Source organism: Tenrec ecaudatus, chromosome 14 (assembly GCF_050624435.1).
Source record: "Tenrec ecaudatus isolate mTenEca1 chromosome 14, mTenEca1.hap1, whole genome shotgun sequence".
Taxonomy (NCBI): Eukaryota; Metazoa; Chordata; class Mammalia; order Afrosoricida; family Tenrecidae; genus Tenrec; species Tenrec ecaudatus.
In genome coordinates, this window is record NC_134543.1 from 90,054,944 (window position 1) to 90,067,200 (window position 12,257).

A 12,257-nucleotide genomic window follows, 5' to 3' on the forward strand; every position below is an offset into this window, starting at 1 on the left:
CAGTACAATGCTCAACCTACTGTGCCACTTGGCTCCTTAGCCAGTGTTTCAAGGAAAGACATTTCACATTTAAGGAACTCTCTGCACTGCCCCTGCTCCCCACCAAAAAAAAAAAAATCCCTCTCACAATCTTCTAGTAATTCAACTACTTAGTATTTTCACAGGAGCCCTGATGGCAGAGGAGGTTAAGCATCAGGCTACAAACTGAAAGGTAGGTGGTTCAAATCCACTGGTTACTCTCTGGGAGAAAGATGTGGCATTCAGTTCTGTGAGGACTGACACCCTTGGGTGCCATCTGGAGCCATTCTGCTTTGTCCTATAGGGTGCTATAGGTCAGAATCAACTCCACAGAAGTGGGTATATTTCTTATTATTCAGCATTTTACTTGTTTACAATTCTGAGTAAGTCTTTGAGCCATAGAATTATGTGGGCAGTTAGCAGGGTGTTAGACTGTGGGATTCCATCGACTCTGCTCCCAAACACAGCAGACTCATTCCAGGAAGTAAGTCTGATCATGACTTGGGCTATACTTGCATTTTCCTCTTCCTCACAAAGACCAAGCTAGAGTTCCTCGAGGACATTAGATGGTTGGGAGTGAGGAAGATGAAGGGCAATTATTTTAGACCGTAGGTCTCCAAGCAGAGCTGTTCAATGCTATTGCATACCTTGATTGGTCAACTTGAATTTGATTTGGTTCATGTGTTTGGTTAGCCAAATTAAAAAAATAAGGCTAGGTTTCAAGGAGAAATTTAAAGAGGCGTTGAAGAGAATTACATTTTCCCATTATTTTTATCGGAGGCGCTAATAATTAAGTAAAATCAGGTTTTTCAAACACGTGACTAGACAATGGTGTTTGTTTCTCTTCAACTCTGAGAAAACCGAAAGTCATGTCACTGATATAAATAGAATGAGCATATAGGACTTTTCCAGCCACGTGTTCAAAGACTGACAGCTGGCTTCTATTTAGAGGCCAACTTAACATTCAGAGTGTGACACACTTCACTTATTTTGTAATTTTCAGCAAAGGTTGACAACACCTTAGAGGAATTTTATATTTTAAGAATAACACTAGCTGAAAGCAAAGAAAACTCAAAATTCAAGTAGAGTCCTGTTTTAGGGGAAGTAAATAAATATAGCAGGCATACACCAGTCCCCTCTACTGCTTGGCACCAGAACAGAAGAGCAGAAAGAGGGAAAGAGGGTCTCCCAGGCACTCTTTCAACACCACACTCTGCAAGACAGCAGCGGCAGGCGCCAGCGGTTTAGACTATGATTCCCACCCCACCCCCACCCAGAACTGCAAGACCGGACAGCCAGGGTCTTTCCCTTATAAGAGTATATGCATTGCAGAGTAACCACATGGGCTCTTGTTCGTCTCCAGGTACTCAGACTTACAGCCCCATTCCCATTGGTGGGGGAGGGTGGGTGTCATGGTTTTAGAGGCCACAAGGAAGCTAGTTTCCTTCTACAATGTGACCTAGGATCACTGTCCCCGGCCTTTCTTTGGTCCCGGTCATTTCTTCCAAGCGTTCAGCTGTAGAGTAGATTCTACCCAGTGTCTTTCTAGTGCATTCTCAATCCCTATTCTGCTTGATTTAATCCAGATCACTTATCCTGACTGGTACAGAGGACGAACTCTGGAATGGAGCAGCAACTCCATGTGTGATGCCTTTGACATGTGACCAGACTGCCTGCAAATATTCACAGCCAGTGTTCCTTTCCCGGGTCATCCCAGCTTTGACCAAGTGGTTTCCTTCATGGAGGCAAAACGCACCGCTGGTCTTTGGAATAACCCATAGGAAGTGTTTGAATGATTTCAGACATTTGTCTTAGTCCTTTGTCCTTCATTTCTAGCAAGAAACTGCATCATCCTGGACATTACTATCCTTAGGATGTATCTGTCAATATTTTGACTGTATTTGTTTCACGAGTATATGCCATATCCCACTGATAGTAAAAGGTAATTGAATGCTATATAATCATAGAGTGAGAACTGTGTTTTTTATACCATTTTTAAAGTGTTCTCATTCTACCAGATAAAAGTTTAGTTAGAAGTTCATACATATACCAATTTTTATATATTTGTTAGTATCACCTCAATTATTTGACATGCTTTAAAAAATCATGTTACTTTTATTGTAAGTAATACTAGATTTATATTTTGAGAAGTGCTATAATTGTGAAATTGCAAGTTCAAAGTAAGTAAATTGAAAGAAAAACAAAAATAAATGGTAAAAAAAAATGGGATATGTTGGAATGGTTAAAAACCCAATAGTGGATGACACTGACTAAGAGAAATACTGGCTTAAAAAAAGCTAATTTATTACAGAATAAAAAATGGGACAACTGCATTGATCTAAACACTATGTATATGTTTATCTGTACCCTATGTATATGTATTTATACTAGGTATGTGTACTAATTTTTAAAGGTCGCCTTTCATTTTTTGGCAGTTATTTGGTATTACCAGAATTTACTAGCAACAATGATTTATCCACATATTTTTCAGTACCTCAACTTAAAAAAGACTCTCTGAAAGCCTCTACTATTTTCTCCTTCGTTCTTGGTTTCCAAGTTTCTCTCTCACATCTTTTTCCTTACTTCATTTTTGTTTATAATTGTATCAGATATACTCTTTACTATATTTGTTCGGAACCTCAAATGAATAACCAAGGAAATGTTCTTCTTGAAAGACCCCAGCCTAAGACCCCACTGAGCAGAAGATCTGGGAAGGTTGACTCACCTGTGGCATGTTCCCGTAGACCTACATCAAAGGCAAGCTTATCTGTCTGGGATCTTGATGTAGTCAAACATGTTAGATACTGTGAAACAAGAGCAGATGCTAGTGAAGTGACAATCTTCCAATGCTACTGAGAAAAGGACTCATTTACCTTGCTCACTGAAAGTTTAGTGTACCATGCTGTCAGAGAAGATTCTGCAATATACTTAAAGCATCAAAACTGTTCTTATCTAAGGACGCAGTCACTTAACTGGTAGGACTATACGGTAAGGTTGAAATATTTAAGATGCTCTAGTCCAAAGACACCTGAAGAAAACTTTTAAATTAGAAGCAATATAAATGGATTGAGCATTGGAACTTTTTTGGGGATGAAATATTATATGATACTCAATTGACTGAAAATTGAGCCACGGAGGTGAATTCAGTTACAGCCCCCCAAAGTGACTAAAGAACATAACCCCAGGAGTTTCCCAAACCTCTGCTTCTCCCCTGCAAGGATTAGGGCTTTGTTTCATCTCTTTCTCCCACTCAATCCATGACCTTCTAATTTGATCCCTTTCAGAGCCGTGGGAAGTGGTACCCAGACACCATCTACTTTTTCTAGTCCTAGGGTGGTAGAGAGTGATGCTCACATGGTCACTTAGACCATTTGCTTCCAGGTATTTTTTATTTTTGTTACTCTTACTTCGGGGAAGTAAGCCCCATTCTTACTTCCATCCAACAGGAAAAGATGAGTAGTTACACCTCCAATGGCTACCCACAGGTTTGTAACATCCCTGTCCATACTCATATAAATGACCTTAATGGCCTCTGATATGGTCCTGAGCCCCATGTCCAATCAATCCTTCCTCCAAGGTATCTGCTTATGGGACTATCATCGTTACAGTCTTATCTTTCTCTTGTGCAGAAGCTGGTGGGTTTAACCTGCCAGCCTTGCAGGGACAAGCTCCATGGTTAGCCCACCGTGCTACCAGGGCTCCTCCATGTGCATGCAAGTGAGACAGGGTGAGAATGGTTTGCACTCAGTATCACATGCCTACAGGTTCTTACGGAGACAGGGACAGGTGTCATGGGTAACCCAGGGGCTGCCCATCACTTCAAAAAGGAAAGGAGCTCAACTTCTGGACTTGTGAGTGTCCTTGACTCCCCTGTAGGCAGGTGCGCTACATTGTGCATCTTAGCATTAGACTCAGGTGGGTAGGGAGCTGCTATGCACTTGAAGCCCGTCTCCACTTCTAGCTCTCTACACCAGGAAGCTGTCGATTACTGCACGGTCCAGAGTCACATCTCACCAGTGTATTCCTAGAGTTGATCTTCAAAGGATCAAGCGAGTATGGAATTGATGTCAATTGTCTCCCCGCCCCTTTAAAATTTACATTTGGTTGTGCTTTTTATGGGGTAGGGAGAGGGTGGAGAGCTACTATTAAGTAATGTAAGCCTTCCTAAATCTACTATGATACTGGCTTTGAGATGTGTGTTGTTTGAGGCCTAGTTTATTCTCGTTAGGCAGATAGAGATAGAATTGGGATAGCTTTCACTCTATGGATAAGCACCAGACTCCAAAAGATGAATTCACCAAGAATGCTTCATAGCATGGAACAAAATTGATACTATATTGAATGAAAAAGTAACGTCAAATAACATGTAAATAGTGCTCTCCCAGTTCTATTATTTCCCTATTCCCTGAACACCCCCAACTCCCACTCTGATAACCCTCCCCCTGGTCATTTTTCCCCTCTGCCTGTGGCCATGAAAGACTGTAATGGATGAATGTGCAGGCTGGAAAGGTCAGTTTCTCACCATGGCTCCGGATAAAGAAGAAAAAGAAAAGAGTTGCAATAAATCAATTATTTAAAAGGCAGCTGTTCCTGCTTGGGGATGAGCTTCGCAGCATGCTGCAGGTGCAAACGTGTGAAACCGCATCTTGGATCTGATGCAAATCTTTTCAACATAGAAGTGGAGAAAGACAGCAAGTCTTTCTTACATTGCTAACAAGTGAGGAGACACTAGAATTGGGAGTGCGCACCATGGAATCGTTACTTAGTATACTGCGCTGAGGTCACACCATTCCTCTCCTTTAATACTGCAAAAACATCTATAACATCTCTATTGGACAAACGACGTTTTTCTAATGAGTGGCTGCTCTTTTTTTTCAAGTGACATTGCAGTAAGCGCCACTCTGGTGAACCGTGATTCATTTCCTAATCGGCCTCTGGTGACTGCCTTGCCTCTTGGGGCTCTCCCATCTCTGGACTAGCATAAACACGGACTCAATTCCGACTCACAACAGCCTTACAGGGCAGAATAGAACCATCCCGTAGTGTTTCTAAGGCCATCCGTCATCTTTACAGAAGTGGACCGACACGCCTTTCTTCCAGGGATGGGCTGGTGGGTTTGATCTACTGACCTTGAGGTTAGCAGCCAAGCGCTTAATCACGGCCTCACATTCCGCCAGGACTGGTGGCAGTGACCATCACTGCATTTCGTTGAGTTGGGCACGAGAGATGGCATTTCCCCCAGGTCTCATCTGACTGGCTTTTCATCTACGCTGGCTATACCTGGCTACTATAAAAATTGGTTACGCCCCAGTTCGTTTGCTCGTTCATCCATTCAGCATCTATTACATGTCGACATTGTGCTCGGTGGGGGTTAGGTTTCGTGAGAAGGAAAACAAATGACACGCTCTTTCTTTAGGGGTCAGACACCAAGCAACTACTGAGGTGAGTGCCATGAAGGAGGAAGCTAAGACCACACGGTTCTATGATTGCGCGCATGCCCCATGACTGTCCACTCGGCACTGCCGGTTTCCTCGCCTCCTCCCCCAGCCCGCCCGCCACGCCTCCTCCTGGAAAGGAGAACCGAACACGCAGGACGGGCTTACCATTCCGCTGAAAGAGTGTCGCAGGAGAATCGCGTGGCCGTACAGCAGGGTCCGGTGACCACCCCCTTGTGCTGCCTGCGGGGAATCAGGAGGGACATGTCAGCATGCGCTGTGGCGGCCTCTCTGAGAACCAGCAGCCCAGGAATTCTGGGAGAAACACTACAGGGAGATCTACTGCAAAGCTCCTGAGAGACTCAATCCAGAAGCTGGTGGCCAGCCTGGGCGAGGGCGGAGACTGGTGACCACAGCCGTGCAATCTTTGTGGGAACGCGCGTGAGGCCAAGCCTCCTCTTAGAAGCAGCCCCTGCCCAGGGCCAGACACCCAGAGACGCACATCAACGAGAGGTGCACCGCTTACCTTCCTTTGAAACTTCTCAGAAGCATTCAGAGTGAGAGAGAGAAACAAAGGTAATGTGACTACAGCGTAGCAACAGAAAGGCAGGTACAGGGTTACAGGCTGGGGTGCTCCAGGGTCCTGCGGACACAAAGCTCACCAGCAAGAGCTGGCTGAAATCCGGGCCTTTACGGAGGAACTCAGTTAACACAGGAGACCCTGCAACAGGCTCTCCGCCTCACCACAGAGCCCCGTTCTTGCTCGCTCCATGGACGCCCTAACAGTAGGTGGGGCGGGGAGGCATGAGAAACACAGCCCCACTCTAGTGTGGTAATCCTACTGCACCGAACTGCACAGCACGGAAAACAAACCTACAGGGAACTCTCGATTTTTTTTTTTAATCAACAATTTTAACCTGTCCGCAGAGACAGAGGCCAAACATCTTGATCACCAGCCGCCCCGACCTGTTAGGGATGTTGAGCAAAGATTTTTGAGCTCCATCTTTTCCCAAGCACACACAGGAAGAGAATCCAAAGCTGGAGACAAAAATTAATTATGAACAGAAATTTTAAGACTCCCTTCCATATGCAAAAGGCCCCTCCTTCAGCAGCACATTTTATCCCAAACTATGCAGCCCAGCAGAGGGGGGGGGGGGGAGCTTGAGGTCTTCCACCTCTTCCCTGTCTGCCCATTGCTCACAGCGGAACAGTGAGGGGGAGAGTGGTCAAACCTTGTCATTTTATCTCCTTTTGGATACACTTTGAACTTGATGGGATTTTTAATGTTTTGTTCCCCCCACGCCTAGATTGGGCCTTCTATCTGGTGTGTTTTGTTACCGTTGATAGCGTTCTTGGATCTCTGTTATGTACCTTTCTGTGTATTTTTGGCATATAAAAGCCAGGTTGGGCGAATCTATTGAGACAATAGCTAGAATAAGAACTGCAGGAGAGGGACGAGGTACCGGACAGCTGATAACAACGAGCACAAGAAGGAAGAAAATGTTTTGAAAGTGACTGTGCTACTGGAAATGATTGTACAACGCAGCTAGACATGACTGAACTACTGAGTGGTGCGATGTCTGGATTGTGTCCTAACACCATGATTTGGGGGGGAAAAGGGGGGGGGTTGGTGGGTAGGAGGGAGAACTGGGTAGTGTGGAGCCATTTCAGAGGTCGGGATAATCAGTTCTTGAATATTTTAATTTCAACTCTATTTAAATGAACAGAAGCATGTCTGTCAAAGAGATTGACTCTTCTTGTCATACAATGAATCCGCAGAAAAGAAAGCTCCATGGGTCATGCTCAGAAAGAAAGAAGCTAAGTGTCAGTCCGGCCGCTCCCCCACCATGCCAGAGCGATGTAAGCGCTCTTCAGACTTCAATACTATATAGAAAATACAGCGCTCGTCACAATATTTCCACGTTTCTTGAAATTGTTTGCATAAACTTTAGTTTGTTTTACAAATGAACGTCAGCAGCTTACATTAACATTAGTCATGCTGAATCCTCTCATCTTGTCACTCCAACGGCAAATTTGCCTATAAACTTGTACCGTGACAAGCCTGCTCTTTGATGGCTGATGCTAGCGCCTGTTGTCTTTTGATGTATACGGATGTGGTCCAAGTCAGAAAGTATTGCTACAAACCATAGACATCTTTACGGAAGTGGCTATTTTCTCCATGGCGATGGGGCCTTTGTTGGGTTCTCTGCCATAAAAGTAACCCCTTTCTCTGTCTCTTGACAGGTAGGAGGCACTCATGATAGATTTCCTGAATGAATGGGATTGTCACCTTCTCTCCACTTTATAGATGGGAACAGAGAATGAACAGAGATGAACAGAGAATTTAAGATGATTTCCATGGTTGCTTTGCAAGTGGTCAACTTGGAGTTGAACTCAGGTCTAACCATGAACTATAGAAGTCATCCATTGCTGGAGGCTCATTCTGGAAAAACATGCCATGTCGTGTTGTACAGAAGAGGTGGGTCTGCTCATAAGAGTGTCCCAAGCCTTTGTGAGACTTCAGCAAAACCCAAATGTCAGCCTTAGCTCCTTGCTCCGAGTGACTTGGGTTGTTAACATGGGTGGAAGAAGAATTGATACCACGTGACAGGATGGGGTCAACAGGCAAGGTGGTAAAAAGGCCTCTTGTCATAGTCAGAGGATGGTGGTGGACCAGAAAACTCTGGCACCTGGTAAAATAAGCTGATATGTCCAGTGAGGTGAGGGTGGGGTGGAGTCTGCTTCTACCCAGCCACAGAAAATAAGGCAGTCCTTGGGTGACAGTGGCGTGGTTATGTGTTGGGCTGTGATCTGCACGGGTGGCAATTCAGAACCACGGGCAGCTTCTGGGGGAAAAGATTGGGTTTTCTACTCCTGTCAACAATTACAGCCTCGGAAACCCACAAGGAGTCACTAAGAGTCAGCACTGACTCAATGGCAGCGAGTTCGGGTTATAAAGGAAATCAGTTCCCCAATGGATTTTTAAGACAGGACAGTTGCATACCAGTTCTTACTTAGTTGTTAAGTGCAAGACCGGACTCATTTTTAGCGATTCAAAAGCTGTGCATACAGCAAGTTACAGGGATTACAATAAGGATTTTGTGGGTGTGTGTGTGAGTAGGAGATTGATTCAATGGTTTAGAGGGACAATTTCATATCACATTTAAGGGGCAATAGAAATTGTCCCAAAGTCAGACATTTCTAATACAGGGATTGGCAGTATATTAAGACTGTAAGCCAGAACTTCAAACTTTGTTCTAGGAGCAGGGTCTCATGTTCTAGGGAGTCTTTGAAAGCCCCAGGAAGGCTCCTTAATGAACCTAACCTAAGTCAGTTGTGCTACAAAGGAAGGGTTTTTAGGGCATGAAGCTCAGTCACTTTCTGGATGTGTGGATAAAGTGTGCTTCACTTTTGTCTCTCCTTTCATCAATCACTCACTTCTAGTCTACTTTCTGGTTATCCAAGCAAAAGACCTTTCTAGAAAGTTATCGAACAATCTTTGCTCTGCATGTTGGAAACTCTTTTACAGTTCCCTGGTGGTTTGTATTTCCTTTGTAAAGATGCCTTAACAAGACACACACCCCCACCACCACCCCAAATATCTGACAGCAGAAATAAACAACACTAGCAAGCAGCACTAGTATATTCAGTTAGTAAACACTGCAAGATTCATCTAACAACTGCTATGTTGCAGTTTTAGGAAATCAATGAGATAAATGAGATCTTGCAAGTAAAATCTGCTTCAGATCAACAACGGTCGAAACCGCACATTGACAGAGAGCGGCCAGAAGTTCAGGCCTGATTCAGAAAAGGACATGTAACTGATTATCATAGCTGGTGTCACATGGCGCTCGGCCCAAAGCAGAGAACACCAGAACCATGTTTACTTGTCTTCCATTGGCTATGCAAAACATCTTACTGTGTGGACCATAACAGACCATGGATAGCCTTGAGAAAAACGGGAATTCCAGAACACCCCACTATGTTTATGAGGAATTTTTACATGGATCCAGAGGCAGTTGGGAAAACAGAACAAGGGAATAGTCCATGGTTAAAAATCAGGATTGTATCCTCTCACCATAATTATTCAATCTGTATTCTGAGCAAATCATCAGAGAAGCTGGATTACATGAAGAAGGATGTGGCATCAGGATTGGATCTACAATCAGTGCTCATGGAAGCAGCAGTGAAACGATGTGTTGTGTGGGGTGAATCTGCAGCACAAGACCTCTTTAGAACACTGAAGAGCAAGGCTGCTACTTTGAGGTCTAAGGTGAGCCTGGCCTAAACCAGGGTATTCCCTGCTGTGTCATGTGTGTGAAAGAGGAACACCGAATAAGGAAGACTGGATGCAGTTGGATCGCAGGCCTGGAGAAGAACACTGAAAGTGCTGTGGGCTGCTAGCAGCCAAACCAGTCTGTGCTGAAAGACGTAAGGCCAGAGCAGATCAGACAGATGATTGCAAGCCTGGTTATGGTGAATTGACCCATGGTGTAATAGGACCATTGGTTATTTTCCCTCCCCCTCTTGTCCTAGCTTGAAATTTCTCTAGGCTCAAATATTTCTCACTTGATCCACGACAGAAATTTCTTCTCTGGCTTTTAAAATATTGATGGTGGTTGTTTCCTCCTTACTCTATATTCTTTACCTTTCTATTAGTATTATTTTCTTCTTGCTGTTTAGTTTTCTGCTTTTTTTTTTTCCCAATTGGGTTTCCCAGTGTGTGAAGCGCAGAAGCAATAGATGCATGGAGACAACTGATACAGTGGTTTATCAGGGCGCGGGGAGGGGGTGGGGAATGGGGAGGCTGAGGGGGTTGGGGAACAAATAATGGATGGGGAGAGGGGAGGGAGCATGCGAACGAATTGTGATTATGTATATATAACCCTTTTTAAAAGCAATTTAACTACAGAAATGTCCAACCTGAGTCCTGCATCAAGGAACTTACTAAAAAAGAAACCAAACTTGACCAATGGTTACCCATGGGCAAAGGAGAATGAGTTTTGTTTGCAGCATCGAGTTTATGTTAATGGTAGTGGATTCTTTGGCAAAGGATATCAATAATGGTTATATGACATGAAGAATGTAATCAATGGCATTGGATTATACATGTAGAAGTTGTTGAATTAGAGGAGGTTTTGTTTTGTCACAAAATGTTACATGAAGGACGACAACAACAGAAGTAGTAAGGCCCGGGGGTGCTCCCCAGAGGCAAGGATGGTGAGACTTCACCTTGCCTACTTTGGACATGTTGTCGAGAGAGATCAGTCCCTGGAGAAAGACATCGTGTTTGGTAAAATGGAGGGGCGGTACAAAGGAGGAAGGCCCTCAGCAAGATGGGCTGACATCGTGGCTGCACCAGGGGGCTCAGATTTAGGAGTAGCTGTGAGGATGGCGCAGGACAGGACGATGCTCGTTCTTTTGTGCACAGGGTCAGATATGGGTCAGCTGTGGGTTGGAACCGACTTGAAGGCACCTAACAACAATTACAACTGGGACCTTAAAAATGAAATAAAAAAAAAAAACCACCCTTATTTCATAACATAAAATTTTATTTGATGGAAGGTTTACTTTGTGACCGAATGAGAATACTAAATTTCAAAAGTGATATTGCAAGTTTAACTTGCAGATTTAGGATGGTTTAATTTAATATTTAAAAGGAGATATTTTTTAATTCAACCAATTGTTATAAAATACTAAAAAAATAAAAATACTAAAAAATAAACTAGAAAAATATTTTTAAAGGGACCACACTGTAGTAATGCTACAATGTAAAATTAATTTACTCTGGTACTGGTTCAAAAAGAAGAATGTAGCACAATCTAGATAGATAGTCCATACACATAACTAACCATGCGCGTGTATCTGATCCAAGCATCTTCTCGGTACAAAGGAGGAAAGGCAAGATAATTAAGCAAATGTCTGATATCTACATAGAATCAGAAAAGCATTCAGTTGGAACCACAAGAAACATAAAAGATAGATTCAGGATGGATAATAGAGTAGAATATTTCATTTTAAAATTAAATTCTAGAAATAGCATGTAATAAAATTGTCCACATTCCTTTACAAACCAAATACTTATATCCATGCTGTGAATCAACAGCTAGGCTCAAAGGAAACAATAGACAGATAGGACTGCGCCGAGATGATTCAACTGCCGCACAATGGAAACATCGACATCTACGAGCGTAGACCGTATTTGACACTCTTACAAAAAGTGTTCCGAATCGTTTTGAAATGAAGTTTTGAAAAAGACGCTCAGACTCATAGATATAGGCAAAAGGATATGAATACAGGACTCTTATCAGGAATACATTTAGTATCAGGTATACATTTAAAAGGAAGGAAACATTTTGTAATAATGGAAGGAATGACATCTAAAGTAACTTTTAGGCGTCATTTTACATCCCACTAACTTTGGAAAAATGGGCAAAGCCATGTCGTCAGGCTTGTGACTTAGCGGGTGCCATTGTGCACAAGGGGGCACCGGGGACATGCTTGGAAGGCAAAACAGTGGGGTGTCCACAGATCTGCACCAAGTCCATAGCCTGTGCTGTAGTATTTCTCCTCTGGGAATAATTCAGGAGAAGCAAAAAATAATATGCATACAGTTAGGATAAGAGCATTAGAAAGAGACACACAAAGCAAAAAAAACAACCTGGAAAGAAGCTAAAATTCCAGAAGAATTGTGCAGTAAATCCTGTGGCTTCTCTAGAAAACTCTAACCTGTTAACTGTGAAAGAAGAGGATTACTGAGGCTATACAGAAACTCAGAAAAACAAACACTCGATGCCACAGAGG

General features: G+C 43.3%; 1 protein-coding gene across 1 annotated transcript in view; it reads right to left on the minus strand.

Annotated features, from left to right (window-relative positions):
- Positions 1 to 12,257, minus strand: part of RYR3 (ryanodine receptor 3) — a 418,103-nt gene that overhangs the window by 337,666 nt on the left and 68,180 nt on the right. Inside the window, exons 4-5 of the mRNA XM_075532282.1 lie at positions 5,622 to 5,696; positions 2,744 to 2,822 (exon numbers count right to left, since the gene is read on the minus strand). Of these exons, the coding sequence (XP_075388397.1) occupies positions 2,744 to 2,822; positions 5,622 to 5,696 (154 nt within the window). The remainder of the gene's footprint in view (positions 1 to 2,743; positions 2,823 to 5,621; positions 5,697 to 12,257) is intronic.